This window comes from Carettochelys insculpta, chromosome 1, assembly GCF_033958435.1.
Source record: "Carettochelys insculpta isolate YL-2023 chromosome 1, ASM3395843v1, whole genome shotgun sequence".
NCBI classification, from domain to species: domain Eukaryota; kingdom Metazoa; phylum Chordata; order Testudines; family Carettochelyidae; genus Carettochelys; species Carettochelys insculpta.
In genome coordinates this window covers 11,710,773-11,726,884 of record NC_134137.1, presented here as the reverse complement: position 1 = coordinate 11,726,884, position 16,112 = coordinate 11,710,773, and the positions used below count along the sequence as shown (strand labels likewise).

At 62.4% G+C, this 16,112-nt stretch overlaps 1 protein-coding gene across 5 annotated transcripts in view; it reads left to right on the top strand.

The window, feature by feature from the left end:
- The window catches only part of NUMA1 (nuclear mitotic apparatus protein 1), a 66,090-nt gene that overhangs the window by 42,959 nt on the left and 7,019 nt on the right, over window positions 1–16,112 (top strand). For all 5 annotated transcript variants that reach the window (XM_075015377.1, XM_075015211.1, XM_075015294.1 and 2 more), the window contains 10 exons: window positions 1,262–1,379; window positions 2,338–2,455; window positions 3,604–3,744; window positions 4,583–4,705; window positions 5,514–9,038; window positions 9,628–9,669; window positions 12,273–12,341; window positions 14,836–14,946; window positions 15,037–15,255; window positions 15,777–15,931. In XM_075015377.1, coding sequence (XP_074871478.1) covers window positions 1,262–1,379; window positions 2,338–2,455; window positions 3,604–3,744; window positions 4,583–4,705; window positions 5,514–9,038; window positions 9,628–9,669; window positions 12,273–12,341; window positions 14,836–14,946; window positions 15,037–15,255; window positions 15,777–15,931 — 4,621 coding nt within the window. The remainder of the gene's footprint in view (window positions 1–1,261; window positions 1,380–2,337; window positions 2,456–3,603; window positions 3,745–4,582; window positions 4,706–5,513; window positions 9,039–9,627; window positions 9,670–12,272; window positions 12,342–14,835; window positions 14,947–15,036; window positions 15,256–15,776; window positions 15,932–16,112) is intronic.

The following is a 16,112-nucleotide window of genomic DNA, read 5'->3' as shown; positions in this document are numbered from 1 at the left end:
TCAGCCTGCACAGAGATTCATGCGGGAGCGAGCGGAAGTACCAGAAACAAATGATTACGTATAAAACAAAATCACAACCTGCATCCTAGATCCTTGGCTTGAGTAACAAGGTATCTTCATATGAGCTGAACCTCTCTAGTCTGGAAGTCTCTCGTCTGGTGCTATCGGTAACCTGGCATGATTTTAGTTAGCTGCAGGACCACTTACGATGGGTGTGGCCCAGTTCTTTATGGGCCTATAAAGTTTGTTTCCAGCCACCAGTCCTGGCTGTCCGTGTTCTGTGCACTGCTTAGCTGTAATTTACCCCAACTGTCCTCTGAGAGCCCAGTGAGCAGTAGAAGTGTTGGTAACGTGCTAGACAATATTGACCTCCCGTGGTCTGGGAATTTCTCTGGTTTAGCTCCCATCAGGTCCCGTGGGTGCTGGCCGAGAGACATTCAACCTGTCCTTACTAGAATATAGCTTGCTGTGTTGTCCAGCCTCACTGGCTGTGACTTTTTTTTGCATGAGGCAAGCGTGCTAACAGCTTGCCTGTTAGGTAAAGGATTCTCTGTCTCTGCATCTTTAGATACAGCCCAGCCGTCCTTTGTTTTTAGTCACAAACAGGACAACACCCTAGTTTCCCGATTTGATTTTTTTCCTTCGGGCGGGTTTTACAATCTTTCAACCAGTATCTGGCTTTAGCGCGGAAACAAGCCTCCTTTGGGAGCCTAGTGGCACATGCCTGGCCAGACTCAGAGATAAGTGCCTGTTGCGTCCTATTGGAAGAGCGTGGCTGAGGTTGTCACCTCCTGGTGAGCTGCCTTAACTCCCGGATTTTAAGCACATGCTTTTCAGTGTAGCTACAGAACTCCTTAGAGACCTCACGTGCCGGCCTTTGGAGAACTGTTCTGCATAGATCGGATCCTTTACCAGGCAGCTCCGGGGACCCCAGCAAGCACTGCTCCAGCTATGTTGGAAACAAGCTCAGAATCGTGTTGGCGGCATTGTCTCTGCACGATGCTGGCTGCCCCTCGCCGGCTGTGTTGCTGGCAGCCAACAGCTGCTCCAGCACCGCCGTGCGAGTCGTGTGATTCTCCTGGGTGAGGGAGTCAAGGAGCAGCCGCGCTCTGGGTGTGTTCGTCCTGAATCTCCTCCTGGGAAGAGCAGTGCCGGTGGGGTGGTTGCTCGCCCCTTGGGAAGCAGGCCAGGCTGATGCAGCTTGTCACTAGGCCCCCAACCAGCTAGTAACGCCAGCTTCTCTTCCTCCCCCTGCTCCCAGAGGCGCAAATCAGCATGATGCAGCAACGGATTGACCGCCTGACTCTTCTCAATGAGAGGCAGGCTGCTGATGAGCTGGAGCCCGAGCAGTTGGAAAAGCTGCGGGAGAAGAATGAGAGGTAATCCCCGCCTCCCCCCTCTGCCCCCCCGCAAGAGGGCTCCTTCCTGCTAGGACTCCAGCTTGGCTGGTGCCCAGGCCTCGGGAGCCCCTTGTATGGCTGGGGCCCATCATTTCACTAGGGCGTGGGCCAAGCGTGGTTAGAAAACGCCCTGTAACCCCACTCGGCTCCTCTGGGATGGCAGGTACTAGGGAGGAGGGGAGCTCTACCGCTGTGTATTTATAGTGAGCCTGGGCCTGGGCCTGGGCCGGCCTGGGAGTGCCCAGGCGCGTGTGTGCTGTAGTCAGACTCAGACTGACTCCGTGGGGAGGACCTGGGCGATCTCCAGTGTTCCAGCCTCCTCCTGTCTTGCTGTCCTGCCAGAAAACTACCCTCTGAAGCCTCGGGTTCACTCCGTGCTGCTGTACATTTGGTACTGGCGTCCCCCAGTTCTGGCTGCAGGCCCCGGAGCCCAGCTCCACAAACAGCACCCTGCCTTTTGCAGGACACCCAGTGTGCCCAGAGAGAGACAAGGCCGGGGACCATGTTCCCGCCCACTTGCTGCCTTCTCTCGGAAGCCCTGGCGGAGCTGCTCGCTCCCAAGTGATGCTTCTAGGCTGAGACAGTAACAGAGAAGTGTCTCGCTTCACCCTGCTGGCTACCTGCCCGTCCATATCTGCACCGGCCTCTAAGCTTCCCCCAGGAGTGGACTTGGTGTGTTCCAGGGAGGTCTACAGACTGCCTCTGGCTCATCCCCACCCCGTCCCAGACTCCGGGGCTGGCAGGCAGCTGGGAGCCAGGGACGCTGAGTCTGAAGCCCGGCTCCCACCTCTTCCTGGGATGTCAAGGTGTTGGGGAACCCTGGGATGGGCCCTCTTCCCCTCAGCCACCTCCGGGGGCTTTGGGAGCAGCCTCCCTGCTCCTCTCTCTTCTGGGTGGCAGAAGGGGTGACACCCCCCACCCCCGGTCACTCCCGCAGCCTGATCCTGCGCCTGCGCGAGGCCCTAAAGCAGTGCCAGGACCTGAAGACTGAAAAGGGCCAGATGGACCGGAAGATCAACCAGCTCTCCGAGGAGAACGGGGACCTCTCGTTCAAGGTACAGGCACCCCCGGCCCGGTCTCCCTTTGGTGGTAGAATCCATTGCGGCCTGCGCTCAGGCAGCCTGCTGCTTTGCCCCCGCACTGGCTGCGCGTACGATGGCGAGGCCAGTTGGGAGCCTGGCTGTGGACTGCCCTGGCCCTGACGGTCCATTTCGTGGCCTTCGCAGGACTCTGCTGGCTCTGGCCGCTTTTCCCCCTCAGTGAGGCTGCGCTCAGGGGAGGGCTCTGGGCTTGCTGCGGGTAGGAGGGAGGGCCCGGTGGTGATAAAACACCGCCTGGGTCTTCATTAGGGACGTTAATGGGTAAGCCTCCCCCAAGCGGCAGAGGCTCCCCGGTTACAGATAACCAATGGGGGCTGGAGCAGCCCCCTCACCCCATGGGGCTTGCTGTGGGCAGGGGGGCGCTCTCCAACCTGGCCAGAGTCCCACTCGTCTGCAGTGCAACCAGAGAGGTGTCCAGTCCAGCCAGTGAGGTACTCCAGCCCAGCTGTGCCGGACCAGCCCCCGGCTGCCCCCCTCCTCCTAGTTAATCCACTGAAGTTTGACCAGTTAACAGGATTTTACATCCCTAGTCTCGAGGCAGTAACTGCTGCTGGGCGACTGATCCCAGTGTTTCTCAGCCTTTGTTTTGTAGCGTTGCCCCCTTTTTCAACCTAGCCCACGTCCCCATGCCTACAATTTTCAGACCCACAACTGTGATTTCCGCCACTGCAGCATACTTGTTTAAACCACTTAAGCGTAATGGGTTGGGTGGAGGAAATTGCCTGTAGGCCGTAAACTGGCCCTCGGACTTATGCTTGTGCCAAAAGGAGAAATAAAAAGAGAGGAACATAAAGTAAGTCCAGTTTTGTAAAAAAGCTTGCGAAACACTGAGTTAATGTGCCCCTGGAAGAGCTCCGAGCATCCCTGGGTGAGAACCCCTGACTAAAACTACCCTGCAGTCCCATTCCCAGGTTCTAAACCCCTCTATTGAGAGCCCAGACAAATGCTCGTGGAGTTGTTGGGTGGGGCGGTGCGGAGAGGGAAGCAGGAAAACATCCCCTGGGTGTGCTGAGCACGGCGCTCTCCTGCGAAGGAAGGCAGAGCTGAGCAGCCTGCTCTGCGGCACTGGTTTACCAGGCGGGGGGCTGTTTGTTCTGGCCCAGCTGCGTGAGTTTGCCAGCCACTTGACGCAGCTGCAAGAGGCTTTGAACGAGCTCTCCGAGGAACACAGCACGGCACTGACAGAGGCTGGGGAGAAACAAGCCCGCCTGGAGACAGAGCTCCATGCTGCTCTCCACGAGAAGGTAGGAACCATGGGTGGTGGGCGCAACAACCCTGGCCTTGCCAGGGAGTCTGATGGGGACCCAGCGCTCCAAACTTCACAGCCAAGCTTGTCACCCCTGGGCGCAGGCAGCATGTCTGTTTCTGGGGGAGGAGTGCCAGGCATGGACCTGGCCCAGCACCCACCTGCAGTGGCGCCAGGCATGAGCTGTCTCCTAAGAGTCCTTCCTGGCGTGCTGAGAGAGACGTCACGGGCACAGGGCTGGAACTGCATGCGTGGGGACGGGGGTCTGGGATCCCAGCAGCGGGAGGAGGAGTTGGAGCTTGGATCCGCTGGGATGAGATATTAGTTGCTGCAAGTGGAAACCAGAGAAGCTCCAGGAGCAGTCGGAGGCTGTGAGAACCCCGCCTGTTGGGAAAGGCGGAGAACTACCCGGAAGGAGAGTCTGATAAATCTTGCTCAGCGAAGGGCTGTTCTTAAAAGGATGGTTCTGCATGTCCGCTGATGGTCAGACACGGCTTCGTCTGCAGCAAGGGGGAGTTAGGCTAGCTCTTAAGAAAATCTTGCGAATTCTGAGTGGAGTTAAGCTCTGGAAGTGGCTTCCAGGAGGGCTGAGGAATCTCCATCACTGGAGGATTGCGAGAACAAATTGGGCCTGCCAGGGATGTTCCAGGTTTCCTTGGCCCTGTCTCAGCAGGGGGATGAGCTCTGTGACCGTCTAAGACCTTTCCAGCCCCACATTTCTATGATTGATTGTTCCCTTCCCATGGGGGCTGGACGAGATGACCTCCTAAGGTCCTTTCCAGCCCTATGATTCTATGTTCACCACGTTCCTCACACTTGAGTCTTTTTCCCGGCAGAAGTGCTTGGAGGAGAAGGTAGAGATTCTGCAGGGGAAGATCTCTCTGCTGGAGGATCAGCTGACCAAGCTGGGGGAGAGTGGCAAGCAGGAGAAAGGAGAGGTCATGGGGGACGTTCTCAAGGTAGGTAGGGGTTACAGGAGCAGCTAGCGCAGAAGCAAATGCAGAGGACTTCAGAGCAGTCCCCCTCATCTGCTGAGGAAAGCAAAGCAGGGGAAGTCCTACCCACATCTCTGTGGGCACAGATTCATGGGAGCAGGTTCTGTGGAGGGCAACAAAAGTGATTTAAGGGGCTGGAGCACATGACCTATGAGGAGAGGCAGAGGGGTTTGGGCTTGTTTGGTTTACAGAAGAGAAGACTGAGGGCTGATTTAGTAGCAGCCTTCAACTTCCTGAAGGGGGGCTCTAAAGAGGATAGAGAGGGGCTGTTCTCAGTGGTGTCAGATGGCAGAACAAGGAGCAATGGGCTGAAGTTACAGAGGGAGAGGTGTAGGTTGGATATTAGGAGAAACTACTTCCCCAGGCGGGTGGTGAAGCACTGGAGTGTGTTGCCTAGGGAGGTGGTGGAATCTCCATCCCTAGAGGTTTTTTAGTCCCAGCTTGACAAGGTCCTGGCTGGGAAGACTTAGTGGGGGTTGATCCTGCTTGAAGCAGGGGGCTGGACTAGATGACCTCCTGAGGTCCCTTTCAGCCCTATGATTCATAAGCCACCTTCTATTTAATTGGTATCTGCAGCCAGCCTTCTAGCACAGCAGCAAGACACTCAAGAGCTGAGCACTTGCCTGGCAAGGCAAACCCCAGCCCCTTTCACTCTGGGGCATGGCAAGGGTGGGAGAAGGAAGACCACTCGAGAGCTGGGTAGGGTGTCTGAGTGGGGGGTTTGCCCCGGAGGTGGAATACCACTGAGGGGTGTTTCCCTTTCTCTCATCAGCTTGAAGACTTAAAGCAGGAAGTGAGCAGCCTCTCGGCTAAAGGGCTGGAGCTCCAAGCCACCATCCTTCAGCTGGAAGAGGAGAAGGGTCTCCGGGAGGCAGCTCTTCTGTCTGAGCGGAGCCGCTTCGAAGAGGAGAAACTCCAGCTCACAGGCCTCATTGCCAGCCTGCAGAGCTCGGTCTCGGAGCTGCACCTGGCGAAAGAGAAGCTGGAGCAGGACTCCAGAGCGCAGGAGGAGCACCTGACTGCCCAGGTAAACACGCTCACCGCCGAGATTGCCAAGCTCAACGGCTTCCTGCTCCAGCGGGACCAGGAGATGGTGGCTCTCCACCAGCAGGTGGAGGAGGAGAGGGTTCAGAAGGGCCAGCTGGTGGAAGATCTCCAGAAGCAAGAGCAGTCTTCCGGGGAGACCATCCGAGGGCTGAGCTTGCAAGTGCGCCAGCTCACTGACACCCTGAAGCACAGCGAGGAGAAGCTGGTGCTGCTCACCCAGCAGATGGAAGCCACCAGCGAAGGGGAAGCCAGACAGCTGGCCGCCCTGAGAGAAGAGCACGCGAAGGCCAAGCAGGAAAGGGAGTCTGCCCTGCAGCAGCTCCAGGAGTTTCAGCAGAAGCAGGAAGCGGAGCTGGCAGCCCTGACCGCTCAGCTGCAGACTCTGGAGAAGGCCAGAGACACCAGCCAGGCCTGTGCTGCAGAGGCACAAAGGGAGAAAGCTGAGCTGAGCCAGCGACTCCAAGAACTGGATGCCAGAGTCCTTGAACTCACGGCCCAGTGCTCTCAGAGCGAGGCCCATGCGCAAGCTGCTGAGTCGCTGAGAGCCCAGGTCCGAGAACTAGAGAGCAAGCTGAAAGAGGGCCAGCAGAAACTCTCGGACAGGGAGAGGTTGGCCAAGGAAAACACCCAGCTCCAAGAGAGACTCCTGTCCATGGAGGAGTCGGCCCGGAATACAGAGGGGATCTTGGAGGACGAGAAGAGGAGAGCTGCGGAGACCCTGGAAGGAAATCTTAAAAGGATAACTGAGCTGGAGTCCCAAATCCAGAAGCTAGCAGAGGCCCGAGACGAGGCTCTGCAGGACATGGGTGAGGAGCAAGCAAAGAGACAAGCACTTGCACGGCAGGTGGAGCAGCTGGAAGACGAACACAAGGCAGAGACAGACCGGCTGCAATGCCAGCTGGCCAAAATGTCTTCAGCTGCCGAAGCTGGGGAAGAAGAGCGCCAGAGGCTGGAGGAGATGATCAAAGCTCTGAGCGGAGACCACAAGCTGGCCTGCCAGCAGCTCCAGGCGGAGCAGGGCCGAGTGGTGGAGCTGGAGGCGCAGATAAAGCACCTGACCATGGAGCAACAGGAGAGGCTGGCGCTGCTTCAGACTGAGCTCTCCAACGCCCTGGCACAGGCCAAGGAGAAGGCAAGCGTGGAGCTGAAGCTCAGGGACAATCTCACCTCTCTGCAGGAGAAGACAGCGGCGTCCCAGCAGGAAGCAGCTCAGCTGGAGATGGAGGCACATAAGGCCACCAAGGCCCTCAAGGCGCTCACCCGGGAGCTCTCCGACGAGAGGCTGAAGACAGCAGAGCTTGAAGCGACGGTGAAGCGCCTGGGAGAACAGAAGCGTGAGGAGCTAACCGCTACAGAGTCTGATCTCTCCAGAGCAACGCTGGTCCTGAGAGAGAGAGAGCGAGAAGCAGAGACGCTCTCCGGTGAGGTGAAGCAGCTGAACGCCAAGCTGGAGGAAGCCCTGCAGAAGCACGGACAGGAGCTGTTGCTTCGAGCCGCGGAGCTGGAGCGTCTGACGGGGGAGCTGGAGCGAGCCAAGGCAGACCTGGCAGCGGAGAAGGCTGGCAAGGCAGAGCTGGAAGTCCAGCTGCAGAACTCCCTCAACGAGCAACGGGCCGAGCAGTCTGCTCACCAGCAAGAGCTGGCCAGGTCCCTGGGGCTGATCGAGGAGAAGGAAGGGGAACTGGGTGAGCTCCGCTTGAAAAACGTCTCCCGCAGCGAGGAGCTGAGAGACCTGCAGAAGACTGTGGTGAAGCTGAAAGGGGAGCTCGCCTCTGTGGAGGCCCTGAAGGAACGGGTGGCCAAGATGGAGAAAGAACTTCAGGGCCAGGAGAAGATCCGACAGAAGGAGCAGGACTCTAGCTCCAGCCAAGACCTCTACCAGGAGAAGCTGAAGGAGACCAAGACTCTCCACTTGGAAATGCAGAGACTGCAGCAGACATGCCAGGAGCAGCGCGACGCCATTGCTAGACTGGAGAAAGCAGCGGCTCAAACCAAAGCACCTCCACCGGCGCCCCAGGGAGCAGAGCTGGAGGCTCTGAGGAGAGATGTGACGCAGCAGAAGCAGAAAGCGGGGGAGCTGGAGAAACTTCTGGAAGCCTCTAGAGCCGCGCAGGCTGGGCAAGAAGGCACCATAGAGCTGCTGAAGAAGGAGCTGTTGGATACGGAGAGGGAGCTGGCCCGGAGCAAAGACTCCGTTGCCGCTGCAGAGAAGGAGCTGGTGTCTCTGCGCTCAGCAGCTCAAGAGCAGGGCAAGCTGGAGGAGAGCTGGAAGGAGCAGCTTTCCCGGTGTTGTCAGGAAGTGGAGCGGAAGACCAGCCTGCTCGCCAGCGTGGAGCAGGAGGTGTCCATCCTCCACCTGCAGGTCCTGGAGAAGGAGGGCGAGAGCAAGGAGCTGAAGCGCCTCATCCTGGCGGAGTCGGACAAGAGCAAGAAGCTAGAGGAGCGCCTGCGGCTGCTGCAGACAGAGATGGCCACCGCCGCCGCGCGGGCGGCTGAGAGATGCGCCCTCATGAAGGGCGAAGTGCAGGCCTACCAGGAGGAGACGGAGAAGCAGAGGCTGTCCATCGAGGCCCTGAAGAGGGAGCTGAGCTCCCAAGGCGAGCGCCAGGAGGAGCTCCGCCGAGAGGGGAAGGCCTGGCAGGAGAAGTGCCTCCAGAAGGAACAGCTCCTGTCCTCTCTGCAGGGGGAGCTGGCCAAGGCCCAGGCCTTGGCTGGGGAGCTGATGCCAATGAAACGCCTCTGCCAGCAGCAGCAGGCGGAGCTGTCCTCCCTGGGGAGCAAACACCGCGAGGAGCTAGAGCAGCGGCAGAAAGCAGCCGGTGCTCTGCAGGCCGAGCTCGCCAGAGCCAAGGCGGAGCTGGCCGAGCTCCCCTGCCTCAAGGAGCGGCTCTCCGAGCAGGATCGCGCCGTGCAGAGGCTGCAGGGGGAGAGCACCGCCTATGCAGAGCGGCTGGCCGGGCTGCAGCGGGCCCACGCCCAGCTGCTGGAGGAGAACCGCGGCCTGCGGGAGAAGTCCAGCCAAGGGCAGAAGAGGTTTGACGCGGAGCTCAGCCAGATGCAGGAGAGGCACGGCCAGGAGGTGGCAGCTCTCAAGGCGGAGCTGGAGCAGCGGGTGGCTGGGAGCCAACAAGAAGCCGCCGAGGCGGTGAAGAAGCTGGAGGCCATGACCAACAAGTACGAGAACGCCAAGGTCAGGGTCCTCGAGGAGAGGCAGAAGTTCCAGGAGGAGAGGCAGAAGCTGACGGCTCAGGTAGGCCGCTGGGCGTGGGTGTGACCGGGGTGGGAAAGGCGTCCCTCGCCTATGGGCTCCCGGGGGTGGAAGTGCAGCTGCCCAGCGTAGGACTCTGTCTCAGGCCTGCTGGTAAAGGCAGGCCGGGCCTGGCTGCCGGTGGGGAGTGCAGAAGGGAAGCAGGTGTCTCCGGTGAGCAGTGTCCAAAGCCTTGCCGGCCCCATGACACGTGCTGGGACATCCCAGGAGAGGTGGTAGAGCTGGCAGCTAATTCCACTCAGGCCAGCTGGCCCAGAAGGCAGCCTCTCTGCTCAGGAGGCCCAGGCGGCCGGGTAGCTCCACGAGCCAGTTGCGCCCTGGCGTGATTCCCAGGGAGCTGGGGCACTGCAGAGCCGTCGCCGAGATCTCAGCGCAAGCGGCTGGGCCCCTCCGCCGGCCTGGCGGAATGATCTAGGCTGGCCTGTTCAGGATCTGGTGAGAGCAGAGACAGGCCCCGCTCTCTGGAGGGTCCAGACGGCCCCCAGCCACCCCGGAGAGGGCGCCCCGGGTGGTCCGACCCTGGCGCGTGGGGGTATTCACTGGCGCCTTCCTTGCTTGCCCCGTCGTGCAGGTGGAGCAGCTCGAGGCGTCTCGGAAAGAACAAGCTAAGCAGGTAACGCGTGCAAGGTGCTGGCTGCTCAAGCGGTGACTGTGCATGACTCTAGCTGCTGCTGCTGCTTCCCGTTGGGGCCGCCGGCTCCTGTCAGCTGTTTGCCTTCCCAGGGAACCAAGCCGCCAGCGCTGGTTCACTCCCCTGGGCTGCACGTTCACCCCGGGGGCTACTCACGTAGCTGCCTCAAACGCTGCTGGGCAGAGCACTCGGCCTAGGCCAGCCTGGCTCAGTTCCCCTGCCCGCCCCAGCCCAGCTATGGGCTGCACGGAGAGCCCCAGAGGCCGGCCGAGCTGGCGTTCTCCACCCCCAGCAGCTGGGAATTGGTCTCCTGCTCGGTCTGCTCCCCACCTGCAGCCAGGGCATCGGTTCTGTGCTGCCGTGTGCCAAGCAGCGAGGCCAGGACGAGGCCGCCACGTGTAGAGTGAATCCAGACTGGCCAGAGGTGGGGGCTCTAAGGGACGAGGCCTTAGCACCGACCTGCTCTGTAAGTGACGACAAGCCCCGCTTCCCGCGCCGAAGATCTGCCGGTCTGTGCCGCGCCCCAGCTGCTGGTTCCCTCCGCTGGGAGTGAGACGCTGTCTGCACCTGGGTGCGCTGTCCCCCGAGCGATCCCAAGGGCAGCGGCAGCACAGGGCAGGCTGTGGCCCTGCTGAGCCGTTAGTCCCGGTGCTGGTGTGTGAGCAGGCTCAGGTGGCAGCGTGGCTTTCCTGGCCCGTGCTGGTTCCAGCACTGGTGTGCAGGAAAGAACCTCTGATTTATAAACTGCCCACGTGCCTGGTCACAGGCGACCTCCATGGAGCCCTCCACGGGGGCCATCTTTGTCGCCAGCCCCTTGCAGCTTGCTTGGGTGTTCACCCCTTGCATGCTGCAGGACTGCATGGCCCCCAGGTGCCTTGCTGCATGGAGCAGGGGCTCTGGCTGCTGGGAGGCAGGGCTGGCTCGGAAGCCTTAGCGCCCTGCAGGTCTGCGGTATCCCTGTCCCGCTGGCGCGGGGGGGGGGCGGAGATCTGCAGCTCATTTTTTGCAGAAGCAGCTTTAGTTTCTAGAAACCTGTAGATTTACAGAGCTGCGCTTTGTAGCCCCCAGGCATCCCCGTCCATGGAGGTGGCTGCGGGTATCCCTGGCTCAGTCTTCTGGATGCGGATCCCCACTGGGCTCTGTTTATCCTCTGAACTACTCTGTGCTCTTGCTGCTGGGCCGTGCCCCCTCCCTTGCTAAGAAGCCGCAGGCTGGGAGCACCAACCCTGCAGGGCCGAGGGGGCCCCTGCTTGTGGGAAGCAGAGCCAAGTGCGCTCATCCCAGAGTTAGTAAGGAGCTGGTGTCCAGACAGGGCTACAGACGTGACCAGCCTGCGGTGCTGGCTCCCACGTAGGGTCACGCAAGTCCCCTTGATGCCTAACTGTCCCTTTCTCAGCCCTTTCCTGGCTTGGGACCTGCCTGCGTGGTGCTGTGGAAACCAGCCGCAGCTTCCCTCCCACATCGGAGCCTTGGGGAGCCCCCACGTGGCTCGTAGTAGTCAGGGAGCTCAATCAGAAATCCCCAAGAGCCCCACTGAGTCCAGCTCAGGATAAATGCAAGAGCAGAGCCCTGGGGGGCCGCAGCCAAGAGGGATGGCTGCGATCAGCGGGTCTGACTTGCATGGCAGAGGCCAGAGCCCTGCCCTGCGGATCTCTAGGGGGCCTTGATTTACAAAGGGTCAGTTCTGGAGACTCCTGCTCGGCCCTCGGGAAATTGTCCCCCTGGTTCAAATGGCCTTGCGACGGCATCTCGCGTTGGCACTTGGACGGCAAACAGCTGACAGCAGAAAGTGCTGGGGCTGGGGCTCCTGGCCTGGCTTGCTGGGTACCTAATGCTTCGCTCCTGGCCTGGGGTTCTCCTGCCCCGAAGCCTCTGGGCTTAAGAGACTGGTCTTGCTTCTTGCATGCAGCTGCTCTCCTGCCTGCACAGAGCCAAGCCCTCTTCCCTGGGTGCTCGCTCAGGCCACTAACCGCCCCCAGGGTTGCTTAGTGCTGGGGTTGCTCTGGCGGGGCTGTGGGACGCGCCCGGCTGGTTTGGAGGGCGGCTGCTCCCCCTCTGCTGGGAAGGGATGGGAATGGGTGTTGAGTGGTGGGCCCTGCAAAGCCTGCGGTGTTCCCCTGCGGCTCTGGCCACGCCATGGCTGAGGATGCTGGTTAATCCCTGAGCTGGCCAGAGTTCTCTCGAATTTCTTCCATCCGCAGCTGGAATAAATTTGTTAGGTGCACTGTGGTGTCTGCGGAGGTGCACCACCAGTACAAACGCAGGCTGCCGGCTGGGGGTGCTCTGCTAATCGGCTGGCAGCACCTGACTCTCCTGGGCAGCCACCGGAGCAAGAGGAACGCTGGGGGTGGCAGCTGCCAGGCCCTCAGCTTTGCTCCTCTGTGGAGGTCTCTCCCGTGTGCTCCCGGACCGAGGGTTTCCATTGCGCGCAGCCTTGACACCTGCTGTCCCCTGGCAGCAGGGCCCAGGTGCGAGGAGGCCCACGGCAGGCTGGCAAGGAGGGGGATCCTGGCAGGTGCGGGGCGGGTGCTGCTTTCAGAGGGAATGCCCCAAGCAGCTGGTGACTGCTCTCCCCTCCCTGCCAGGTGGAGGAGCTGAACAAAACGCTGGCCCAGAACGAAAAAGCTGCCCAGTCCCAGCTGGAGAAGTTGAAGGTAACGCAGCACAGGCGGGAGTAGGACGGCATGCGTGGGGCGGAGGAGGAGGACAGCATGCCCTGGCCAGGATTGGGTGGGAGGAGCTGGATGGGGTGGGGCAGGGTGGGATGAGATGGAGCAGGCGAGAGGAGGGAGGAGGGGTTGCTCGGGGCGGGTGGGAGGGGGTGGGGAGGACGGCACGCCCGCAGCGGGATCAGGCCGGAGGAGCTGGATGTTATGCCTGGGGCAGGGTGGGGTGGCATGGAGCAGGTGGGAGGTGTGAAGATGCTCAGGGCAAGGTGGGCAGGAAATGGGGTGGGCAGGACGGCACGCCCGCAGTGGGATCAGGCTGGAGGAGCTGGATGTTATGCCTGGGGCAGGGTGGGGCGGGATGGAGCAGGTGGGAGGTGTGAAGATGCTCGGGGTGGGCGAGAGGTGGGATGGGGAGGATGGCACACCTGCAGCAGGATCAGGCCGGAGGAGCTGGGTGGCACATGTTGGGTGGGGAGGGATAGGATAGAGCGGGTGGGAGGTGGGGATGCTCGGGGCGGGTGGGATGGGGAGGATGGCACACCTGCGGCAGGATCAGGCCGGAGGAGCTGGGTGGCACATGTGGGGTGGGGAGGGATAGGATAGAGCGGGTGGGAGGTGGGGATGCTCGGGGCGGGCGGGAGGTGGGATGGGGAGGATGGCACACCTGCGGCAGGATCAGGCTGGAGGAGCTGGGTGGCACATGTGGGGTGGGGAGGGATAGGATAGAGCGGGTGGGAGGTGGGGATGCTCGGGGCGGGTGGGATGGGGAGGATGGCACACCTGCGGCAGGATCAGGCCGGAGGAGCTGGGTGGCACATGTGGGGTGGGGAGGGATAGGATAGAGCGGGTGGGAGGTGGGGATGCTCGGGGCGGGTGGGAGGTGGGATGGGGAGGATGGCACACCTGCGGCAGGATCAGGCCGGAGGAGCTGGGTGGCACATGTTGGGTGGGGAGGGATAGGATAGAGCGGGTGGGAGGTGGGGATGCTCGGGGCGGGCGGGAGGTGGGATGGGGAGGATGGCACACCTGCGGCAGGATCAGGCCGGAGGAGCTGGGTGGCACATGTTGGGTGGGGAGGGATTGGATGGAGCGGGTGGGAGGTGGGGATGCTCGGGGCGGGCGGGAGGTGGGATGGGGAGGATGGCACACCTGCAGCAGGATCAGGCCGGAGGAGCTGGGTGGCACATGTGGGGTGGGGAGGGATAGGATAGAGCGGGTGGGAGGTGGGGATGCTCGGGGCGGGCGGGAGGTGGGATGGGGAGGATGGCACACCTGCGGCAGGATCAGGCCGGAGGAGCTGGGTGGCACATGTGGGGTGGGGAGGGATAGGATAGAGCGGGTGGGAGGTGGGGATGCTCGGGGCGGGCGGGAGGTGGGATGGGGAGGATGGCACACCTGCGGCAGGATCAGGCCGGAGGAGCTGGGTGGCACATGTTGGGTGGGGAGGGATAGGATAGAGCGGGTGGGAGGTGGGGATGCTCGGGGCGGGCGGGAGGTGGGATGGGGAGGATGGCACACCTGCGGCAGGATCAGGCCGGAGGAGCTGGGTGGCACATGTGGGGTGGGGAGAGATAGGATAGAGCGGGTGGGAGGTGGGGATGCTCGGGGCGGGCGGGAGGTGGGATGGGGAGGATGGCACACCTGCGGCAGGATCAGGCCGGAGGAGCTGGGTGGCACATGTTGGGTGGGGAGGGATAGGATAGAGCGGGTGGGAGGTGGGGATGCTCGGGGCGGGCGGGAGGTGGGATGGGGAGGATGGCACACCTGCGGCAGGATCAGGCCGGAGGAGCTGGGTGGCACATGTTGGGTGGGGAGGGATAGGATAGAGCGGGTGGGAGGTGGGGATGCTCGGGGCGGGCGGGAGGTGGGATGGGGAGGATGGCACACCTGCGGCAGGATCAGGCCGGAGGAGCTGGGTGGCACATGTGGGGTGGGGAGGGATAGGATAGAGCGGGTGGGAGGAGGGGATGCTCGGGACGGGGAGGACGGCAGCCCACTGTGGGATCGGAAGGGAGGAGTTGGATGGCACACGTGGGACAGGGCGAGGTGGGACTTTGGGGCCCAAAGTGTGCGACTCGAGGCCACGCTGGGGCCGGCTGGGACCCCACTTGGCTACGTGGCACGTGGGTGCACTGGAGGGGTGGCCGCTGTCCGTCCAAGTGCAGCCTCTGCTGCGCGCTGGCCGGGGGCCCCCTGGGCTTGGGCACAGCCCTGGTGTCACCCAGGAGGGGAGAGTCACAGGGAGCTGGTGGAGTCTCCTTTCGCCCCCCCTACACGCTGCCGTGGCAGCCAGTGCTGCCGGGCGGACCTGGCTGGGCTGCAGCTGCCCTCCCCCTCTGCGGGCGCAGGAGGGCCGAGCTGGGTCGCTGTTGGTGCCTGGGGCCCCTCGCTCTCCGCCCTCCCCCCCGGCAGCGTGGCCAGAGCCGACGCTCTTGGGCTCTGTTTGACTGGCTCTTCCCATCTCCCTCCGGCTGGGCAGGTGCGGGAAGGAGAGCTGCGGGCAGAGGCGGATCGCCAGCGGGCGCACCTCGCTGAGCTGCAGGAGCAGCTGGCCCTGAAGGAGAAGGCTGCCGAGCATTACAAAGCTCAGGTAGGGGCGCCGGCTCCCCCGGCAGGTGCTGCCCTGGCTGCCCCGGGGGCTGGAAGGCAGTGCTGGCGGCTGACTGGTCCCTGCCCCTAGATGGAGAAGGCGAAAACGGCCTATGATGCCAGGAAGCAGCAGAACCAGGACCTGGCGGAGCAGCTGAAGGGGCTGGAGCAGCTGCAGAAGGAGAACGGCGAGCTCAGGGCTGAGGCGGAGCGGCTGGCCAAGGAGCTGCAGCAGACCGTCCTGCAGGCCAAGGAGGCAGAGCTCCGCTGCCGGAACCTGACCGGCCAGGTCCGCAGCCTGGAGGCACAGGTAAGGGGCCGCTGTCCCCAGGGCACTGGCGATCGGACTGCCCTCAGCCCCCTCTTGGAAGCCGCCGAGCTTTGGCAGGTGGGGGGCAGATCCGGAGCCTGGCGCGCAGCTGGGGAGAGGGGTGAGTGGCCAACGTGGCCGGGGGGAGCAAAGGGGATGGGTGGCCTGGCCCGCTCATTCTCTGCAAGGCAGTGAGCGGGGACTTACCCAAGTGCGCTTGGGACACCAGGGCCCCAGCCTCCCCCTTCTCCAGCAGCAGCCTACGGTCTTCAACCTCAGCGGGGCGCAGGCGATGTCGCGGCCAAGCTGGGGGCACGGCAGGGCAGATTTCCCTGAGGTTGCCCCGTGAGTCTGGGCCAGCTGGGGACGGAACCCGGGTCCCCCCTCCGCTGGGAGCCGAGTTGGATTCCTGCGGGTTTCTTGCCCTCTTTCCGGTTTCTGTCGTACACGTGCTGCGCGTCCACCCCCGCTCCCGGCCAGCCAGTAGCGCCCCCCGCCATGCAGCCTGCCTCCCCCGCCAGGTGGAGTTCGCAGATCGCCAGTTACGGGAGCTGGGCAAGTCCCAGGTGGCCACAGATGCACTGAAGAGCCGGGAGACCTTCCGCCAGAACCCGGCCGACATCAGCACGGACAGCCTGGACCTGAGCAGTGATGAGACACTGCTGAACTCCACCAGGTACCACTTACCTGCCCGGGCAGCCCAGAGCGGCGGGACCCAGGCTGTGAAGTCCCCGGGGCCTCCTGGGAGGGAGGGAGGGAGTCGGAGGTCGCACGCTGCAGCTGGGGCCCTCGCTGCCGTGCTCTGCAGAGCAATCCCTGGCCAGAGCTCCCCAGGGAGCGCCGCTCGGGGGGCTGTG